The sequence below is a fragment of the Diceros bicornis genome, chromosome 12, assembly GCF_020826845.1.
Source record: "Diceros bicornis minor isolate mBicDic1 chromosome 12, mDicBic1.mat.cur, whole genome shotgun sequence".
NCBI lineage: Eukaryota > Metazoa > Chordata > Mammalia > Perissodactyla > Rhinocerotidae > Diceros > Diceros bicornis.
Window position 1 is genome coordinate 18,874,116 of NC_080751.1, and position 22,947 is coordinate 18,897,062.

At 38.3% G+C, this 22,947-nt stretch overlaps 1 protein-coding gene across 9 annotated transcripts in view; it reads left to right on the plus strand.

The window, feature by feature from the left end:
- Window positions 1-22,947, plus strand: part of AAK1 (AP2 associated kinase 1) — a 165,705-nt gene that overhangs the window by 72,725 nt on the left and 70,033 nt on the right. For all 9 annotated transcript variants that reach the window (XM_058551033.1, XM_058551035.1, XM_058551037.1 and 6 more), the window contains exons 4-5: window positions 20,193-20,301; window positions 21,806-21,948. In XM_058551033.1, the coding sequence (XP_058407016.1) occupies window positions 20,193-20,301; window positions 21,806-21,948 (252 nt within the window). The remainder of the gene's footprint in view (window positions 1-20,192; window positions 20,302-21,805; window positions 21,949-22,947) is intronic.

The window sequence follows — 22,947 nt, forward strand, 5'->3', positions numbered from 1 at the left end:
AGTTTTGGGCATTGGGAAAAGTTAATTTAACAACTTGGTTCCCAGAACTAACTATGGAGTTTAATCCGGAAACTCTGGCTTTCCAATAGGCCTCTTCTTCCAGTCTTGTCTTCTGTTAGTTCCCAACCAGTTTTCAACCCTCTTGAGCTCTTCTGTGAACATATCTTCCCATACCTTTAAATTTTGTACTTATAGTTCTTTCCACTTGGAATGCTTTTTCCTTTTTTTGGCCTAGAAACCTCTTACTCATCTATACTTTATGATTTCATTTCTAAAAGTCCAAGAACAGGAAAAAGTGATCTTTGGTAATAGAAATCAGAAAGTGGTTCTCTGGGTGTGGGAAATTGACTAGAAAGGGGCATGTGGGAACTTTCTGGGCCATAGAAATGTTCTATATCTTGTTTCGGGTAGTGGTTACTCAGGGCTATACAATTACTCAGTTTTCAAGATTCAGATTCATATTATGTTTAAAGAAAGAGTCCCTGTCTGGTAGATATATATGCTGAAATCTTTATGGATGAAATAATATGATGTCTTGTAGCTAATGAGTGGGTTTAGAAGAGAAACAAGATTGACAGTGAGTTGACTATGACCAAAGCTGAGTGATGGGTTTTGTGAGTTGGTGAGGGTTGTCTCTTTCATGTCTGCCTGACATTATACATAAAAAAAAATTTAAGTAGTCTTTTATTCCATTGTGTTTCCACAGTACTTTTGTTTATTGCCAGTATATTGCCTATGTTATTTTATAAGTAATTCTGCCATCAGAAAGTAAGTTATTTAAAATCAGAAACTTTTGGGGGCCAGCCTGGTGGCGCAGGCAGTTAAGTGTGTGCGCTTCGCTTTGGCAGCCCGGGGTTTGCAGGTTCGGATCCCGCACTGACGCACTGCTTGTCAAAGCCATGCTGTGGTGGCGTCCCGTATAAAGTGGAGGGAGATGGGCACAGATGTTAGCTCAGGGCCAACCTTCCTCAGCAGAAAAAAAAAAAAAAAAAGGAGGATTGGCATTGAATGTTAGCTCAGGGTTGATCTTCCTCACAAAAACAAATAATAAAATAAAAAATAATAAAATCAGAAACTTTATATTCCAGCACACTGCTTGACATGAAGTAAATACTTAATGAATTTTGGATGAAATGAATGTATGAATAATGGTAATAGCACATGCAAATGTTCACCAAGAGATGATGATTCCTTTGTGCCCCTAGTTGTACTGTCTTTGGGCTATTGAAAGAACTCAGAATTTTAGAGAACCTGGTACTACTTTGGATTCTACAAAGCTAAAACCATCTGGGAAGGAACTGTTGATGGAAATAATTGTTGCTGTCATCATTGCAAATAAAAAAAACCCAAGGCTCATATACATACAGTCAGGGCCACATGGATCTGTCCACAAGTTACCAGTGTCCTCCCACTCCCCTGCCACACAGCTCCAAATGACCGTGCTCACTGTATTTCCCTTCATCCACCCGGTGGGTTTTCTGGATGCTGCTTATTATTCCTTCTCCTCTCACCTCCCCCCTTCCCTGCTCAGCTCTCACACTCCATTTTTTATCTTTGCTTTGGCTATTTCCTCTGCCTGGAATGCCCTTCTCATTCATTTTCTTGTGTTATGAAAGTAATCCCACTCTAACTTTCTCCCACTCATTCAGAAACATGTTTGAGGGCTTACTCTTTGTGCTAGGCAAGCGTTGGAGTAGAGGAACTAGGAAGACACAGGCCCCTTAGGAGCTCACAAATTAATGGACCTGATTAGAAATTAAATTACATGGGTTCAAGTTCTGGCGCAGCCATGTATCAGCTGTGTTTTGTTTGTTTTGTTTTGAATTTAGTTTACATTTTTTCAAAACTTAAATACTCAAATAGGTGAGCTAAACTTGTTACAAAAAAAATCAAGCAATTCCCTGAGGGATCCTTCTATGCCATTTCAAGGTCCCAGAGGCAACCACTTTTAGTGATTCATTTGATATATTTCTAAGTAACATGTTGATATCGCTAATTCTTGATTTTTTTCCTCCATTTCAGGCATTATGTACTATGGAAAGTAAAAATTTAGCTCTCTTTCGTCCCCTGCATGCCCTTCTCTCCAAATACTTGCATTATTTTCATCTCCCATTCTTCCAAAATAGCAGTAAGTTTTGGCGATATATTAGTTATAGTAATATTAGTTTTTGTATTATTATGTAAGAAAACATTATTCCTGCTGAATCTCCTAGTGGACTATGATTCCCATTCCTTTCCTATATAACTCTTTTCACTGGAATTAATAATTGTCTTTTTTTAAATTTTATTTATTGAGGTAACATTGGTTTATAACATTATATAAATTTCACATATACATCATTATATTTTAATTTCTGTGTAGACTACATCATGTTCACCACCCAAACACTAATTACTATCCATCACCATACACATGTGCCCTATTCCCCTTTTGCCCTCCTCCCTCCCCCCTTCCCCTCTGGTAATAACCAATCTGATCTCTGTATCTGTCTGTTTGTTTATATTCTACTTCTGAGTAAAATCATACCATATTTGACTTTCTCCATCTGACTTATTTCACTTAGCATAATACACTCAAGGTCCATGCATGTTGTGGCAAATGACAAGATTTCATCTTTTTTTTTTTTTATGGCTGAGTAGTATTCCATTGTGTATATATACAACATCTTTATCCATTCATCCACTGATGGACCCTTAAGTTGTTTCCAAGTCTTGGCTATATTCAGTGAACATAGGGAGTGCAAATATCTTTTTGCGTTTGTGTTTTTGTGTTCTTTGGATAAATACCCAGAAGTGGAATAGCTGGATTGTATGGTAGTTCTATTCTTAATTTTTTGAGGAATCTCCATACTGTTTTCCGTAGTATCTACACCAGTTTGTATTCCCACGAGCAGTGTATGAGGGTTCCCTTTTCTCCAGATCCTCTCCAGCACTTGTTATTTCTTGTCTTGTTAATTATAGCCATTCTGACGAGCGTCAGGTGATAACTCATAGTTTTGATTTGCATTTCCCTAATAGTTAGTGATGTTGAGCATCTTTTCGTGTGCCTGTTGGCCATCTATATGTCTTATTTGGAAAAATGTCTGTTCAGATCTTTTGCCCATTTTTTAATTGGGTTGTTTGTTTGCTGACGAAGATTCCCCCTGAGCTAACATCTGTTGCCAATCTTTCTCTATTTTGTATGTGGGTCACCACCACAGCATGGTTGCCAATGAGTGGTGTAGGTCTGCACGCAGGTACCAAACCCTAAGTTGCTGAAGCGGAAGTTGCTGCACTTAACCACTAGGCCACAGGGCCAGCCCCGAGGGTTGTTTTTTTGTTGTTAAGTTGTGTGGGTTCTTTATATATTTTGAATAATTAACACCTTATCAGATATGTGATTTGCAAATACCTTCTCCCAATTGTTAGTTTGTCTTTTTGTTTTGTTGATCGTTTCCTTTGCTGCACAGAAGCTTTTTAGTTTGATGTAGTCTCATTTGTTTATTTTTTCTTTTGTTTCTCTTGCCTCATGAGACATGGTATTCAAAAAGATACTGCTAAGACCAATGTCGAAGAGTATACTGCCTGTGTTTTCTTCTAGAAGTTTTATGGTTTCAGGTTTTACAATTCTTTCTTCCATTTTGAGTTAATTTTTGTGTATGGTGTAAGATAATGGTCTGCTTTCATTCTTTTGCATGGGGCTGTCCAGTTTTCCCAGCACCATTTATTGAAGAGACTTTCCTTTCTCCATTGATGTTCTTTGCTCCCTTGTTGAAAATTAGCTCTCCACAGATGTGTAGGTTTATTTCTGAGCTCTCAATTCTGTCCCATTGATCTGTGTGTCTGTTTTTGTGCCAGTGCCATGCTGTTTTGGTTACTATAGTTTTGTAGTATATTTTGAAATCAGGGAGTGTGATACCTCCAGCTTTGTTCTTTTTTCTCAAGATTCCTTTGGCTATTCGGGGTCTTTTGTTGTTCCATATAAATTTTAGCATTCTTTGTTCTGTTGCTGTGAAAAATGCTGTTGGAACTTTGATAGGGATTGCATTGAATCTATAGATTGCTTTAGCAAGTATAGACCTTTTAACTATGTTAATTCTTCCAGTCCAAGAGCTTGGAATATCTTTCCATTTCTTTGTGTCTTCTTCAGTTTCTTTCAACAATGTTTTATAGTTTTCAGTGTACAGATCTTTCACCTCTTTGGTTAAGTTTATTCCTAGGTATTTTATTCTTTTTGTTGCAATTGTAAATGGGATTGTATTCTTAATGTCTCTTTCTGCTACTTCATTGTTAGTGTGTAGAAACACAACTGATTTTTGTATGTTGATTTTGTATCCTGCAACTTTGCCATATTCATTTATTATTTCTAAAAGTTTTTTGGTGGATTCTTTAGGGTTTTCTATATATAAAATCATGTCATCTGCAAATAGTGAGAGTTGCACTTTCTTTCCAATTTGGATCCCTTTTATTTCTGTTTCTTGCCTGATTGCTCTGGCTAGGACTTCCAATACTATGTTAAATAGGAGTGGTGAAAATGGACATCCTTGTCAGGTTCCTGTTCTTAGAGGGATAGATTTCAGTTTTTCACCATTGAGAATGATATTAGCTGTGGGTTTGTCATATATGGCCTTTATTATGTTGAGGTACTTTCCTTCTATACCCATTTTATTCAGAGTTTTTTTATCATAAATGGATGCTGTATCTTGTCAAATGCTTTCTCTGCACCTATTAAGATGATCATGAGATTTTTATTCTTCATGTTGCTAATGTGGTGTATCAGGTTAATTGATTTGCGGATGTTGAACCATCCCTGCATCCCTGGAAAAAATCCCACTTGATCATGGTATATGATCTTTTTGATGTATTGTATTCAATTTGCTAGTATTTTGTTGAGGATTTTTGCATCTATGTTTATCAGTGATATTGGCCTGTAATTTTCTTTTTTTTTTTGTGTTGTCTTTGTCTGGTTTTGGTATCAGGGTAATGTTGGCTTCATAGAATTAGTTAGGAAACTTCCCCTCCCCTTCAATTTTTGGAAGAGTTTGAGAAGGATAGGCGTTAAGTCTTCTTTGAATGTTTGGTATAATTCACCAGGGAAGCTGTCTGGTCCTGGATTTTTATTTTTTGGGAGGTTTTTGATTACTGTTTTGATCTCCTTACTGGTGATTGGTCTATTCAGACTCTCTATTTCTTCGATTCAGTTGTGGAAGGTTGTATGATTCTAAGAACTTATCTGTTTCTTCTAGATTATCCAATTTGTTGGCATATAGCTTTTCATAGTATTTTCTTATAATCTTTTATGTTTCTGAGGTGTCCATTGTAATTTCTCCTCTTTCATTTCTGATTTTATTTATTCGAGTCTTCTTTCTTTTTTTTTTTTTGGTGAGTTGAGCTAAAGGTTTGTCAACTTGTTTATCTTTTCAAAGAACCAGCTCTTGGTTTCATTGATTTTTTTCTATTGTTTTTTTAGTCTCTATTTCATTTATTTCTGCTCTGATTTTTATTATTTCCCTCCTTCTACTGATTTTGGGCTTTGTTTGTTCTTCTTTTTCCAGTTCCTTTAGGTGCACTATTAGATTGTTTATTTGAGATTTTTCTTGTTTGTTGAGGTATGCCTGTATTGCTATAAACTTCCTTCTTAGAACCACTTTTGCTGTATCCCATAAATTCTGACATGTATTTTCGTTTTCATTTGTCTCCAGGTATTTTTTGATTTCTTCTTTGATTTCTTCATTGACCCAATCATTGTTCAGTAGCATTTTGTTTAATCTCCACATATTTGTGGCTTTTCTGATTTTCTTCCTATAGTTATTTCTAGTTTCATACCTTTGTGGTCAGAAAAGATACTTGGTATTATTTCAATCTTCTTAAATTAATGGAGACTTGTTTTGTGGCCTAATATGTGATCTATCCTGGAGAATGTTCCATGTGCATTTGAAAAGAATGTGTATTCTGCAGTTTTTGGATGGAATGTTCTGTATATATCCACTAAGCCCATTTGGTCTAATGTGTCATTTAAGGCCAATGTTTACTTATTGATCTTCTGTTTGGATGGTCTATCCATTGATGTAAGTGGAGTGTTAAAGTCCCCTACTATTGTTGTGTTGCTGGCTGTTTCTCCTTTTGTGTCTGTTAATAATTGCTTTATATATTTAGGTGCTCCTGTGTTGGGTGCATAGATATTTACAGGTGTTACATCCTCTTGTTGGAATGTTCCCTTTGTTGTTATGTAATGACCTTCTTTGTCTCTTATTACAGTTTTTGTTTTAAGGTCTGTTTTGTCTAATATAAGTATTGCTACCCCAGCTTTCTTTTCATTGCCACTTGCAGACAGTATCATTTTCCATCTCTTCACTTTCAGTTTGTGAGTGTTTTTAGGTCTGAAGTGTGTCTCTTGTATGCAGCATATATATGGATCTTGTTTTTTTATCCGATCAGGCACCCTATGCCTTTTAATTGGAGCATTTAGTCCATTGATGTTTGAAGTAGCTATTGATAAGTATGTATGTATTGCTGTTTTGTTATTTTTTTTCTGGGTGTTTTAGTAGTTCTCCTCTGTTCCTTTCTTCTTCTCTTGCTCTCTTCCCTTGTGGTTTGATGGCTTTCTTTAGTATTATGTTTGCGTTCCTTTCTCTTATTTTTTTGTGTATTTATTATAGGTTTCTGGTTTGTGATTACCATGAGGTGCAACCTACGTATATAGCAATCTATATTAAGTTGACGGTCTCTTTAGTTTGACCCCTTCCTAAAAGCTCTACTCTTTTACTCCCCTCCTCCCACATTTCTGTTTTTGATATCATATCTAACCTCTTGTTTGTGCATTTGTATCCATTACCCTCTTATCATGGAAATAGATAATTTTTTCCTATTTGTGGTCTTCTCTTTCCCCCTTAAATAAGTCCCTTTAGCATTTCTTGTAGGACTGGTTTCTTGGTGATAAACTCCTTTAAGTTTTGCTTGTCTGGGAAACTCTTTCTCTCTCCTTCCATTCTGAATGATAACCTTGCTGGGTAGAGTATTCTTGGCTGTAGATTTTTCCCTTTTAGCACTTTAAATATGTTGTGCCACTCTCTTCTAGCCTGTAAAGTTTCTGCTAAGAACTCAGCTGATAGCCTTATGGGGTTTCCTTTTTTTTTTGGTAAAGAAGATTAGCCCTGAGCTAACATCTGTTGCCAATCCTCCTCTTTTTGCTGAGGAAGATTGGCCCTGGGCTAACATCCATACCCATTTTCCTCTACTTTACATATGGGATGCCTGCCACAGCATGGCTTGATAAGTGGTGCATAGGTCTGTGCCCAGGATCCAAACCTGCGAACCCCGGGCCGCCGAAGCAGAGCACATAAACTTAACCACTATGCCAGCGGGCTGGCCCCAAGTTTGGCTGTTTTATATACCTCACATAAATGGAATCATATGGTATTTGTTCTTCTGTGACTGGCTTATTTCACTTACTATAATATCTTCAAGATTCATCCATGTTGTAGTATATGACAAGATTCTTTTTGAAGCTTAAGTCATATTCCATTTTATCGGTATGCCATATTTTGTCTATCCATTTATCTATCCGTTGATGGACATTTAGGTTGCTTCCACCTCTTCGCTATTGTGAATAATGTCGCAATGAACATGGGTGTGCAAATATCTTTTCAAGATCCTTTTTTTAGTTCTTTTGAATATCTACCAAGTAGTGGGATTGCTGGATAATATGGTAGTTCTATTTTTAATTTTTTGAGGAACCTTTATATTGTTTTCCATAGCGGCTGTACCATTTTACATCCCCACCAACAATGCACAAGAGTTCCAATATCTCCACATCCTTGCCAGCACTCGCTATTTCCTATTTTGGTTTTTTCTTTAAATAGTGGCCATCCCAGCAGGTATGAGGTGATATCTCATTGTGGTTTTGATTTGCATTTCCCTGATGCTTAGCAATGTTGAGCATCTTTTCATATGCTCGTTGGCCATTTCTTTGTATAAGTTTTAAGTGGTTATTCTAATTAATATGATATATACTGTGTGCGTGTGTAATTTATCACAGCCTACTGGTGGTGTTATTTTACCAATTTAAGTGACGTATAGAAACCTTACCCATCTTTATGTCCCTTACCCTCCCCCATTTATAATATAATTATCTTAAATATTTCTTTTACATACATTTAGTGCCAGGTCACACACTGCTATAATTTTTGCTTCCACTATAAAACTTAATTTGGAACACTCAATAGGAGAAAATAAGTCTATTGTATTTACCCATGTTTTTTCTTACTATGTTCTTCCTTCCTGATGTGCCAAGATTTCCTCCTTTTATCATTTCCTTTTTGTTTAGAGAACTTTCTTTAGCCATTCTTTTTGGGGTAGGTCTGCTGGTGACAAATTCTATTAGTTTCCTTTTATTTGAGAATGTCTTAAATTCCCCTTCATTCCTAAAGGATATTTTTGCTGGCATAGGATTCTGGATCAATAGTTCTTTTCTTTCAGCACTTAAAAATGTTGTGCCACTTCCTTCTGGTCTCCATGGTTTCTGATCAGATATTGACTGTCATTCAAAATATTTTCCCCCATATGGGTAACATGTCATTTTTCTCTGACTGCCTTCAGTATTTTTGTTTGTCTTTATTTTCAAAAGTTTGGTTATGATGTATCTTGGTGTGAATTTCTTTAAATTTATCCTGTTTGAGGTTTTCTCAGCTGCTTAAGTTTGTAGGTTTGTGTTTTCCTGCCAAATTTGGGAAGTTTTCAGCCATTATTTCTTCAAGTACTTTTTCAGTTGCTCCCCCTTTCATTTTTCTTTCTGGAATTCTGATCACATGAATGTTAGATCTTTTGTTGTAGTTCTACAGTCCTCTGAGGCTCTGTTCTTTGTTGTTGTTTTTTTAATAAACTTTATTTTTTAGAACAGTTTTAGATTTACAGAAAAATTGAGATGATAGTACAGAGAGTTCCATATACCCCACACCCAGTTTCCCCTATTGTTAACATCTTAGGTTCATATGATACCTTTGCCACAATTAATGAACCAGTATTGATACATTATTGTTAAGTAATGTCCATGGTTTATTCACATTTCCTTTGCTTTTACCTAATATCTTTAGGATATTAGGAATATTAGGAATACCTAATATTCCAGGATCCTGTCCACGATACCACATTACAGTTAATTTTCATGTTTCCTTAGGCTCATCTTGGCTATGACGGGTTCTTAGACTTTCCTTGTTTTTGATAACTCTGACAGTTTTGGAGGGTACTGGTCAAGTATTTTGTAGGATGCCCTCTATTGGAATATGTCCAATGTTGTCTCATGATTAGACTGGTGTTATCATTTCGGAGGAAAACCACAGAGCTTAAGTGCCATTTTAATCATATCATATCATGGGTGCATAGTATAATCATGATTTATTCCTGTTGATGCTGACTTCGATCACCTGGTTGGGGTAGTGCTTCTTAGATTTCACCACTGCAAAGTTGTTCTTTTTTCTCCCTTTCTGCACTGTACTCTTTTAAAGAAAGTCATTATGTGCAGCCCACACTTAAGGAGTAGGGATTTATGTTTCTCCTGCTTGAGGGTGGAGTTTCTATATAAATTATTTGGAATTCTTTTGCTAAAGACATTTGTCTCTTCTGTCCTATTTATTTATTTACTCAATCATTTATTTATATCAGTATGGACTCATGCATATATATTTCATTCTTTTTTTTCCCTTCAATCTGTTTATTGTCTTTTATTCATATTGGGTGATTCCTATTGTTTTATCTTTCAGTTCACTGATTCTTTCCTCTGTCCGTTCCATTCTACTGTTGAGTTTATTCACCATGCTTTTTGCTTTGGTTATTATATTTTTCAGTTCTAGAATTTCCATTTGGTTCTTCTTTGGGTTTTCTGTTTCTTTCTTTCTTTTTTTTTTTTTTTGGTGAGGAAGATTGGCCCTGAGCTAACATCTGTGTCAGTCTTCCTCTATTTTGTCTATAGGACGCCACCACAGCATGGCTTGATGAGTGGTGTGTAGGTCCACGCCCGGGATCCGAACCCAGGAATCCCGGGCAGCTAAAGCAGAGTATGCGAACTTAACCAGTACACCACTGGGCCAGCCCTTTGGGTTTTCTGTTTCTTTGATGAAACTTCCTATTTCTTTGCTGAGGCTTTCTGTGTGTTCATTTGTTTCAAACACGTTTGTAATTGATTGTTTTTTGTTTTTTGTGTTTTTTTTGTGAGGAAGATCAGCTCTGAGCTAACATCCATGCTAATCCTCCTCTTTTGCTGAGGAAGACCAGCTCTGAGCTAACATCTATTGCCAATCCTCCTCCTTTCCCCCCCCCCCCCCAAAGCCCCAGTAGATAGTTGTATGTCATAGTTGCACATCCTTCTAGTTGCTGTATGTGGGACGCGGCCTCAGCATGGCCGGAGAAGCGGTGAGTTGGTGCGCGCCCGGGATCCGAACCCGGGCCGCCAGTAGCAGAGCGCATGCACTTAACCGCTAAGCCACGGGGCCGGCCCTGTAATTGATTGTTTAAACGTTTTTTGTCATGACTGCTTTAGAATTGTAGCTTGGTAATTCTATCATCTCTATCATCTCAGTATTGACATCTATTGATTTTTTTTTTCCATTTAGTTTGACATCTTCCTAGTTCTTGGTATGACAAACAATTGTCAACATTTTTGTATTATGTTATAAGATTCTGGATTTTATATAAACCTTCTGTTTTAACTGGTTTCCACTCTGGCAGGGGATTGATGAGATTGCAGAGGGTGCCCCTTTGTTACTCCTAGGTAGGGATAGAAGTTAAGGTTTCCCACTGGGCATCTGTTGACACCCCAGGGAGTGCTCCTCATTACTACTGGATTGGGGTGGAAGTTTCAGTTCCCCATTGGGCTTCCACTGATACTTTCCTGGCTGGGAAGGTAGGAGTGCCTTATTATTGCTCCCCATTTGGCCTCTACTGACACCCTGGGGGTGGGAGTTGGCTTTGTTACCACTTGGTGGTTGTGAAAGTCTTGACTCTCCACTTGGTCTCCTCTGACACCACTTTAGTGGGGGAACAAAGAGCACCTGCTTATCCCCTACAGAGATGAAGGTCCTGACTCCCTACTCAGCCTTCTCTAACACTACCCACCAGAATGGATGAGTTGAGGTGATTTGTTGCAGCCTCGTGGGGATGGAAATCTAGGCTCCCCACTTGGCCTTTGCTGGCATGGCTTGGGGAGGGGCTGCAGTTTTTTCCTGTGGTTTTTGGCTGGAGTAGAGTGGTTAGTATCTGTGAGTTTCTTTCTTACTAGGTTGCCCCTGTCCTGGATTTGAATAGAGAGAGCAGGCTTTCTTTGTCTGTGCCCACTGTGTTTTCAGCTTGCCAGCTTCTTCAGTTTCCAGTCTGAGATATATGAGGCAAGAAGAAAACCTAGGTAACTCAGCAGCTTGTCATTCCTTGGGTCCCAAAGTTCCCAGCCAGTCTGCCTTCTTCTACCCACATTTCAGACTCTTCTCTTTATGTTTTTTTAAAATATATAATATCCAAAGTATTTAGTTTCACTTAGCAGAAGGAATAGGGAAAAGTACATTTATTCTGTCTTCCCAGAAGAAGTCTTCAGCTTATGCCTTTTAAAAACCACACTCTTTACTTCATTTAGTAAGGCTTTAGAAAGAAGCAGAAATAAATGCATGTATTCAACTTAAAAAAGTTTCCTACCGTTTTTTTTTTTTGTAAGGAAGATCAGCCCTGAGCTAACATCCATGCCAATCCTCCTCTTTTTGCTGAGGAAGACCAGCCGTGAGCTAACATGTGTTGCCAGTCCTCCTCCTTTTTTACCCCAAAGCCCCAGTAGATAGTTATATGTCATAGCTGCACATCCTTCTAGTTGCTGTATGTGGGACGCCGCCTCAGCATGGCCGGACCAGCGGTGCGTTGGTGCGCGCCCGGGATCCGAACCCGGGCCGCCAGTAGCGGAGCGCGTGCACTTAACCGCTAAGCCGCGGGGCCGGCCCCCCTACTGTTTTTAATCAAAGCTCTGTGTGATGTTTTTAACCCCACTAGGCTCAGACTTTTGTCAAATAGAGGCAATAACCCCAGCCCTACCTCTCTTAGAGATTGTAAGAATTGTGTACTTGTACATAGTACATATTGTTTGAATTTTCCTGAAGGATAAGAGAGAGAGAGAAGGAGGAGAGAGAGGGGGAGGATTCCCTTTAGGGGATGAGGACTTGAGTAGAAAATAGTTGTCTACTATTTTTTGCTTTTTGAATGTTAATATATTACTTATATTTAAAAATTAAATTTTAAACTGTTTTACGATCACTTGGATCAGTAAGCAGGGATCCAAAGAGTTTTCAGGTTGAGTAAGAACAAGCCATGTCATATCAACATCATGTCCTCCTTTGGGAAGGTTTCTGGATAGGGAGCTCAGGGGAGTTTGTGTCATTGGATGGGTAAGGGCACTTCATCAGAGATATGTGAGCAAGATGGAGAGTCTAGGCTGGATGCTAGGTGTAATTGCTACTGTTTATATCGGTCTGATCAGTGGTTTGATATTAATCTGGAGGAAACTTTCTAAGGAAAAAAGCCCTGTAGCTTACCATTAGCTTTATGTTATTTTACATTTAATGAATAATTTGCTTAAAGAATTAGAAGACACACTTATAAATTATGTACCTAATATAAAGTTGGAAGATATAACAACTACATTGGGTGATAGAATCAGGATCCAAAATGATCTTTACAAATTGGAGCAATGAGCTAATTCTATGGAGATGAAATAGCAAGGTAAGGTCATATACTTAGATTTTTATTTTATTTTAATCAACTTTATGTGCACAGTTCTGGGAAGGCAGAGATTAAAAGCAGCATGAGTAGAAAAAGACAAGTATTTTAGTGGTCAACTATACATTGATACAAATGTATAGTAAGATATGGCTGCCAAAAGAGAAAAGAATGTAATTTTTAGCTACATTAATAGAATTAATAGAAGGTGATAGTGCTGGTCTACTCTGCATGAGTCATACTAGGCCTGGAGTATTTCATTCATTTCCTGGGGCCATTCTTATAAAAAGAGTGTAGACAAAGCAAAGCATTTACATGTGGGAGCAGCCAAAATGGTGATTTGATTAAAAACTGTGTCAAAGAAAGTGGGTATGTTTAACCTAGAGAAGAAAAACTTAGAATCTAAATAATAATATTTCAATTGTTTAGACAGTGAAAAAATAGACTAGACTTGTTCTTTTTGCTCTGAAGAGGACAACCTAGAATCAGGAGGTGGAAGTTTCCAGGTGGATATAAAGAAGAACTGACCAACAGTGAGGGCTGCCTGCAGATGGGCTGAGGCCCAAGGAAATGACATTATTCTAGGAAAGCTGCTTGTCAAGAGGCTATAGCGGGGATTTAGGTATGGGCTGCCTGCTTGCTGTAGATCAGTGCTACTGAAAGGATCTTGTTTTCCATTTTTTCCCCCTGTGTGTTTATTTTATTTTCCCCCCAGCATCATATTACTTTTCTTTGTAATTGAGATAAAATTTGCCCTTTTAAATATAATTCAGTGATTTTTAGTATATTCACAAGGTCATTTACCCATCACCTAAATCTAATTTTAACTAATTCCAGAACATTTTTTTCATCACCTTGAAAGGAAACCGCATACCCATTAGCAGTCACTCCCCATTCCTCCTCGCCCCAGTCCCTGGCAACCGTTAATCAATTCTCTGTTGCCTCTTCTGGACATTTCTTGTAAATGGGCTCATACAATATGTGGCCTCTTGTGTCTGACTTCATTCACTTAGTGTAATGTTTTCAAGGTTTATCCATATTGTAGCATGTATCAGTACTTAATTCCTTTTCATGGCTGTGTAATATTCCTTGTATGGAGATACCACATTTTGTTTATCCTGATAGACATTTAGATGGTTTCTGCTTTTGGGCTATTATGAATAATGCTGCTATGGACATTTGTGTATAAGTTTTTGTGGACATATTGTTTCATTTCTCTTGGGTGTATACATAGGGGTGAAATTGCTGGGTTGTGTGGTAACTACTTTTTGAGAAAATGCCAAACTGTTTTCTATAGCAGCTGCACTGTTTCACATTCCTACCAGCAATGTATGAATGTTCCAATCTCTATATCCTTGCCAACATTTTTTTATTGTTTTTGTTTTTGATTACAGCCATTCCAGCGGTTGTGACGTGATATCTCATTATGGTTTTGATTTGCAATTTCCTAATGATTAATGGTGTTGAGCATATTTTTATGTGCTTATCAGCCATTTAGATACACTCCTTGGAGATATGTCTATTCAGATAATTTGCCAATTTTTACATTGGATTGTCTTTTTATTGTTGAGTTTTAAGAGTTCTTTATGTAGCCTAGACACTGGATTCTTATCATATGTATGATTTGCAAATATTTTTTTCCATTCTTTACATTGTCTTTTCACTTTCTTGATAGTGTCTTTTGAAGCAGAAAAGTTTTTAATTTTGATGAAATGCAGTTTATCTAATTTTTTTAGGTGTGATATCTAAGAACCATCGCCTAACCCAACATCATGAAGATTTGCACGTATGTTTTCTTTGAGGAGTTTTTAGATCTTTGGTCCATTTTGAGTTAATTTTTGTATATAGTGTGAGATAGGAATCCAACTTTATTCTTTTGCATGTAGATATCCAGTTGTCCCAGCACCATTTTTTTTTTCTTTTTTTTAGTGAGGAAGGTTAACCCTGGGCTAACATCTGTTGCCAGTCCTCCTCTTTTTGCTGAGAAAAGTTGGCCCTGAGGTAACATCTGTGCCCATCTTCCTCTATTTATATATGGGACACCTGCCACCTCATGGCTGGATGAATGGTGCGTAGGTCCGTGCCTGGGATCCAAACCTGTGAACCCCAGGCTGCTGAAGCGGAGTGTGCACCACTGGGCCGGCCCCCCAGCACCATTTTTTAAAAATACTATTCTTTCCTCCATTAAATTGTCTTGGCAATTTATCAAAAATCAATTGGCTAGGGGCTGGCTTGGTGGCGTAGTGGTTAAGTTCATGCATTCCGCTTCAGCGCCCAGGGTTCACCAGTTTGGATCCTGGGCACAGACCTACTCACCACTCATCAAGCCATGCTGAGGTGGCATCCCACAGAGAGCAACTAGAAGGATATACAACTATGACAATTATCTACTGGCGCTTTGGAGAGAAAAAAGGAAAAAAGGAGGAAGATTGGCAACAGATGTTAGCTCAGGGCCGATCTTTCTCAAAAAAAAAAAAAGTGAAATGCTTATTTAAAAAAAAAATCAATTGGCTATAGATGTATGGGTGCTACTCAAAGGATTTTGTGCCAGAATGTCAAGCAATGAACTGCTTCTCTCATAGATAAAGTCTCACTAGGAAAAGAAAAAAGTCAGCTTAGTGACTTGATTAATTTATGTTCTGAAGCAAGCTCCTTATCTCCTTATGGACTGGTAACAGTTTACTCACTAGCAAATGTTTGTGGATCACCTTTTGAGTAGTACTGCTCTAGACCTTTGCTACTTTAAGTGCCACTGACCAGGAGCATCCCAGGCCCTATCCCAGAGCTACTGGATTAGAATCTGTTTTTAAACAAAATCTCCAGGTGATTCATATTTGTATTAAAGTTTGAGCAGCACTGCTCTAAAATCAGACTCTAAGTGACTTTAAAGATCTATTCAGTTAGGCACAAGATTAATTAATGAGTAAGACTTGGGAAAGGGAGCATACAGTAGTCCCCTGTTATCCATGGTGGACGTGTTCCAAGACCCCCAGGGGATGCCTGGAACTGCAGATAGCACTGAACCCTGTATATACTATGATTTTCCCTGTAGATACATACCTATGATAAAGTTTAATTTATAAATTAAGCACAGAAGAGATTAACAACAATAACTAATAATAAAATAGAACAATTATAACAATGTACCGTAATAAAAGTTACCATAGATCTTAGCAGCCTCGGCATATGATTTTTTTTCTTTCCTTATTAAGTCAAGAACTTACACCATTTCACTTAAAGAAAGCCTTTTCCGTCTTCTCTTTGTCTTATCCAAATTGCCAGCATCGTGACTTGTGTGCTTTAGGGCCATCATTAAGTAAAATAAGGGTTACTTGAACACAAGCGCTGTGATACTGCAACAGTTGATCTGATAACCAAGAAGGCTAAGTGACTAACAAGCGAGTAGCGTATACAGCGAGGATATGCTAGACAAAGGGATGATTTGCATCATGGGCGGGATGGAGCAGGATGGTGTGAGATTTCATCACGCTGCTCAGAATGGTACACAATTTAAAACTTATATGAATTGTTTATTTCTGGAATTTTCCATTTAATATTTTCAGACTGCAGTTGACTATGGGTAACTGAAACCAAGGAAAGCAAAACCACGGATAAGGAGGAGTACTATAAATGTGAGTGTAGGCAGGAGAATATCTGAGACTTCTTATGTAGCAAAAACCCACATGACCCCTAGATACCCTGGCCTTCAGTAGAACCCCAGCGCCAGCGCAGATACTAAAGTGTTTCTTATCACTACTGCACTGGACTTGATAGTCTTTGCCTGTGAATAACTCCTTGAAGAGAGTTATAAAGGAAATTTAGAGTTATAGAGAAAAAAGGAGGAAAGACTAGTAAGGCAGAACACTTTTACAAAGCAACTTTGGGAGAAAGAAACTAATTCCAGGCCTTAGAACTGCTTTCCTTCATCTTTAAGTGAAGAAGAAGCTGAAATTTGGTTAAAAGGGTCTGTGGGAACAGTGTGATTCTAGAAGTAGGCAGCAATAGTGCTAAGTCATAAAATCAGAAAGCGTTGAATATTTGAATGTTGGGTCAAAACAGGTAAATATACCTCTTTGGAAACTTACTCTATGCAAACGTAAGCACTGTCAGCATCAGGAATTTGCAGGCATCATGCTGACATTCCAAGGAAGGGTGGCCTGAGCAAATGATATATAGGGAAGTTAGTTATACAATACTCACTTTTACTATTTTGAGGTGAGTGATGTTATTGATATGCTATTTAGAATGCTGTCTTGTTTTCTTGAACATAAATATAAGGATTTTTATAGATCTTAGGAATTGAGTCCTCCATTTTCTTATAAGGCCTTAAGATCCTTACGTAGGCATTCTGCTGCAGGAATTTTGAAGCTAGGGATAGAATACTGGTTTTGTGCTACAAGCATCATTAAATAGGACTCCAGATAAACTTGAAATTTGTGATAATCTATAGGATCTAGGTTGAAGGCCTGCTTTTCAGATGGTAGCTTTTGTGTGTGTTTGTGAAAAAAGTTTTTCAGCACTTCAAGCAGTTAAGTATGAAAGTTAATAAGCTAACTACAAACCACTTTAAGTATCCATTTAATAAAGCAGGTCTTCTAATATATTTTTCAACACTTTATTAATCTTGTTTAATGTTAATTTAAAATAAAGTTTAAAATGACAATATGATCTCTTTAGACTTAACACTGCCTAAATCATGTAATATAAACTGATCTGATCTATAGTTTAACTGAACATTCCCCACTCCCCTGAAAATCAGGTTTTTACTTATACTAATCATATAAACTTTTATCCAGATACTCCAAATAATAGTTGTAGCTGAGGACATCAGTGCATTTTCCCCGCATCCTGCCTTCTCCTGAGTAAACAGGTGGTAACTGAGGTGCATTGCCCCCACCTCCCCCAAGTGGGTTCTATCCCATACCTCTACATTCATTCTGTTCTGTAAGATTGGGACTGGTCTTTTAACTAAAGCCAGGGAAAGCATGGACATCCTCTGGCCTATTGCTGCTGAGAACTGCTGCCAGTGTACCCTAAATGCAAGTCAGTCTCAATTTGCAGTAAGATTTTCTTTTGACCTTTTCTACATTTCACAGCCATTCAAACAGATCTTCTCCATTAGTTATAAACCAGTGCTGCATTATCAGGTCATGAAAAGTAAATGCCATAGTCCTCCTCCAAAGAGGTGGCCTTTTCTGCTTGGACGTATCTCAGGGTCTCTGCAGAAGAAAAAATGAGCAGGAATTTGGGCTTGAACTGATCAGCAAACATCTCGGCAAGCTGTTCTAGGATGCCATCTGCAGGTGTTAACTATCCAGTTTGGGTCCTCTGATTGCTCTGACTTCCTCTTGGCTCTACCAAATGCTTTTTCTTTTCCTTCCAAATTCTTTATTGTTCCTCTTGGGACAAGACAAACTCAGAGGCCCCATTGCTGATTCTTTTTCAAACAGTTAAATGTAGAAACATTAGTCTTTCGTTCCTTCTTGTGGACATTTGGAGGGCATGATCTACTTCTCCATTTTGGTTTCAAAGAACTTCTCTCCAGTTCTTCCTACTTCCAGGACTGTGTAAATGGAAACAAGTTCTAGAAGAGTTGATAAGACTGAAAAGCAGAGGGAAGGATAGTCCTCTAAAACATGAGCCCTGGATCACTTTCTGTTTGGAGAAACTAGAACTCTAGAGACTGCTTTTCTCCCTCGTCATCTCCCTTGTCTATTATCCAAAGTAGTTGCTCTAAGCCTTTTAGTTCTCTCATCAAGTTTCTTTCTCATTCCCTAACACTTTGAAGATGATCTTGCTCTCTACCAAATACAGAATAATAGATCTGAACTCACTCAAATTCCCTTTTTTCTAGCATTAAACCAATATGCATATCCATCCTTGTTTCCTTCCTGCTTGCCAGGATAGAAATGTCTAAGGCTAGTCCCTGTAACAGCGCTCTTAATCCTCACCCCCTCTGCCTACAGGACTTTGTTCCATCAGTGATCTTCATCCTCTCCTGTATCTTAAAGCCTTCTTCTCCTGGCTCCTTCCACTCTCCAGTGCCCAATTCTCTCCCATTCTAAAAGTTCTTTCCCTCAATGCTGCTCCTCTCTTAAGCACAAAATGTTCTGAAAGAGTAATCTGTAGTCGCCAGCTCTACTTATTCAACTCTCATTCTTTGCAAGTCCAGTGCCATTCTCACCTCCATTCCATCCCTTCTTTGAAACTGTTCTTGCATAGATCTCTAGCGACTTCCCAATTGCCAGCTCCAGTGGTCACATTTCTACCTTTGGTCTACCTTTCTAAGGCAATAGTCATTCTTAATCCTTCACTCAGAGGAAAGTACCAGTGAGTTTTAACTTTGCTCAGGGTTCAGGTGTGTTTGTTCATTTGATACTGTGAGGCTTCCTCTTGTTTTGGTATGTGATTTCGGATTAAAAGAGACTGTATTTATCACTTTAAACAACTGAATCTCCAGTTAGTGTGGTGAAAGTTACTATTCTCATGGTCCAAACTGCCCATTTTGTATGGTGTCTCTTAGAGAACCACATATTTTCCACCCCGTCTCCCACTTTTTATTAAAAGTAAAACAATTTATTAGAACTAGTTTAAAAAAAAATATTACTTTGTATTTTAAAAAATGCTAATACCCAGCTTGCTCACTGTTTGCTCACTAATGACCTTGAATTTTGAACATCATCAATACGAAGATTTGTCTCTATGAATGTTGAAATAACTATACCAAGGGGTGAGAAAACTTCCAGTGCCTAAATGGGTCTTGACACATAAGAGGTGCTCAGTAAATATTTGTTGGAAAATTAATTCCATAAGCAGCACTCAGAAATCATATGCAGTTCCCATCAGAGAGCTGGAAACATGACCCATCTTGTATCCCAGTTGGTTGGCTTGAAAGGCTTAATTGTGAGCAAAATGCTTAGGCCTAGATGCCATTGTAGTCTTTTCAACACTTTGTAAAGTGGTTATTCTTTTCATATATTTCCTGAAGGGAGTAAAAGAGTATGAACAGTTTAAAAGTCAAGTTGAATTCACTTGTGTTCCTACAACCAGGAAAAAACGTCAGTTTCACTTTTCTGAATTAAAAATTCACATATTTAAATAGTTCATACTGTCTGTCTCCTCTTTGCCCCTCTGCAATGTTTCTGGAGATGAGAGTCTTCGCTTCTAGTTTACATGGAGCACTGATGCAGTAAGCAAGTAGGCACCCTGTGTGCATTTGGTTCTGGAATTTAGTTCAGGAGAGTGCTCTGGCTCAGGGGGGTTGTAAAACTGCTATTGAAGATCTGGCTGTGAATCTCAGAGACCATTGGAAACCTGCTCTTGACCCTGCTCCTTCGTCTTACCTCTCATCACTGTTAGTGTCATCTCTGTGTATTTAAATTATCTGTGCTAATGGAACTGACTGGCTCATTCTGTCTCTATTTGTGTCTGTAACTGATAATATATTTCTTAACTCTCCTTTACAGAGGGACCTGTCCGGACACAAGAACATTGTGGGTTACATTGACTCCAGTATCAACAATGTGAGTAGCGGTGATGTATGGGAAGTTCTCATTCTGATGGACTTCTGTAGGGGTAAGTATATGAACTATACCTTAAGCTCTTCTTTCTCTAGCACTTTGTCAAGGGCATGGTGGTCATTTCAGTTAATGTGTGCTGTACCCTAATGTATGACGTTCTGGTTTTAAAGATTGGAAAAGTAAGAGGCTAAATGATGCAGAGCCTGCTGTCACCTCTTGGTCATTCTTATAATGGCAAGGATCAGTGGCACAAACAATTCAGAGTGGTGGATAATACAAAACTCCATTTTTGTTGGGTTTAGGAAGGTTTGGTGCTTGTATATGAATGAGAATGAATGTGTTCTTTGTGATGCTTTAAAACAAATGATGAAGGCACATAATAAAGACCCAACTCCACATGGACTAAAGAAACAATTCAGCTTCCCCACTCCCTCACTCATGTGTTCCCTTCTCCGCCCACACCACCATCCTTGTGTTATGGGGTAAAAGAATCCTTTTCGTCTAATGGAAATAACCTTCCTCCCCTTGCTCAAGAGCTGTAATTGCCAGTAAGGCTACATTCAAATGATGGTGCTGTTAACAGTGAAGTTAAGTGGTTGAAAGCTTGGAGTTTCAAGCAGTATTTATCTTGGGAAATCCAGACTGTAGCAGGAATTTATTCAGAGTTGACTGCATTTCATACAACCCTTGTATGGAGGTTTGACTTTTTTGGCCTAAGCAGCTGCCACTTACAAGCTTGGGTCACTGTCTCACTGTTTGGTGCCTGTTTTATAGTCACCCTTAACTTCTGCTAACATTTTCCTTGCCTTTAAAGATACTGTCCATAAATTAAATGTGCTGCTAATCCCAAAAGTGTGATGTTACCCAGTAATTGCAGCCTTTACTGTAATAACTGTTAACCTGGTTTTGTAAAATACCACCAAATTTGAACTTGACTGTTTTGTTTCCTCCTGCTCATTCCTTTTTAGACAATAAAATGTTTAGAGATGAGGCAGTAGGAGCATCCAGGGATCTGGATAATTTTGTAAATGAGGTCTTTGGTCTTTTGGTCCTGGAGATTAAATGTTGGTGTAGCATTGCCGCAGACCAGGCAGCAAGTAATGAAGCCAGAGAGACCAAGCTGTTCCTAAAGTACAGACTGTAAAGCTGTCTTCTTCCTTCTCCCAGGGTCTGTTGTGCACTCTGATTCTCACTAAAAGATACGGCAAGTTGAACCTGTGGCCTCATCTTATACACAACAGGGACAGGATAACCAGGCAAATAGAGCAGGACCATATTGTCGTTCTGCTAATAATCTTGAAGACATAATGAGGGCAGCTCACATCTGAGGTGCTTTACAAAATAAACTGTTTTGACACATTTGATGAAGCACTGAATTGTAAGAAAACAAATCCCAGGTTGGGAATCAAGATACCTGGGTTTTAGTCCTGGCTCAGCCAGGGATCGTCAGCTCTTTTACCTTAGTTCAGGTTGCTGCTCTGTGCACAGCCATTCCTTCTCTCGGCTAAGTGACGAGCCTGAATGTTTATAACCTCTTTTTGGCTCTGCACCCCTCTCAGGAGGCCAGGTGGTCAACCTGATGAACCAACGCCTGCAAACAGGTTTTACAGAGAACGAAGTACTCCAGATATTTTGTGACACCTGTGAAGCCGTTGCCCGCCTGCATCAGTGCAAAACTCCTATTATCCACCGTGACCTGAAGGTAACAGACCACACTGTTTCATTAAGTGTGGTCTTCACGGAGTGTTTTCTATCTGCCCCAGGGATGGTGTAGATACTGTGGGGATGTGAGCAAAGTTTAAGACGTGGTCCCAAATTCTAACCTTGCATTCTGCTTGGGGAGAGAAAATACAAAGGAAAAAAAGAAGTAGCAGTATAGTGCAGGTATCAATTTTATTACTTGTAGTCTTCAGAAATTCTTTATAATCATCAAATGCCTGAACACATGTTTTTTTTGTTTTTCCTGGTAAACTCCCAAATTCACTTTTCTAGGCTCATGAAAAGTAATATGCTGATTTAAATAGTTTGTAAACAATGATGCTTGGTCTTTAAAGTCTATTTCATATTTTGAAAAATCCATTAATTGATTATTTTAAAACCTTGTCCTACTAATTACCATCCCTTGGACCAAGGCTTTCATATTGTAGTCACTTGGCAATGTTTGTTGAATGGAATTGGCACTCAATTAGGATTCGCTAGGGTTTATGGAACACCGACTGTGTGCCATGTACTCTACTAGACACTTTATGTACACTTTCTCTTTGGAGGGAGACTTTTTTCTTTATATTTGGAAACTCAGGAGCAGAGAGGTTACGTGACTTGCCTAAGGTCATATAACTAGGAAGGGGCAGTACTGGAATTTGAATCCAGCTCTTCTGATTCTAAATTACAATTTCTTTTCATTATACCTGTGTTTCAAGAAACATGCTTCATGGCTAATAACTTGCATCAGCATCCCCCTAGTATACTTGTTAAATGCAGGCTGCTGGGGACCACACTGAATCTATTGTGCTGTAATTTTGGTGGTGGTATCAGGGAGGCCCAGGGTTAAGCACCCCAAGTGGTTTTTGTATATTCTAAAGTTTGAGGATCACAGCATACTGGCATTTCTCTTTTGGGTTTTTTTTTTTTTTTGGATTTTTAAAAAAATTGAGGTATAATTCACATACCATAAAATTCACCATTTTAAAGTATATAATTT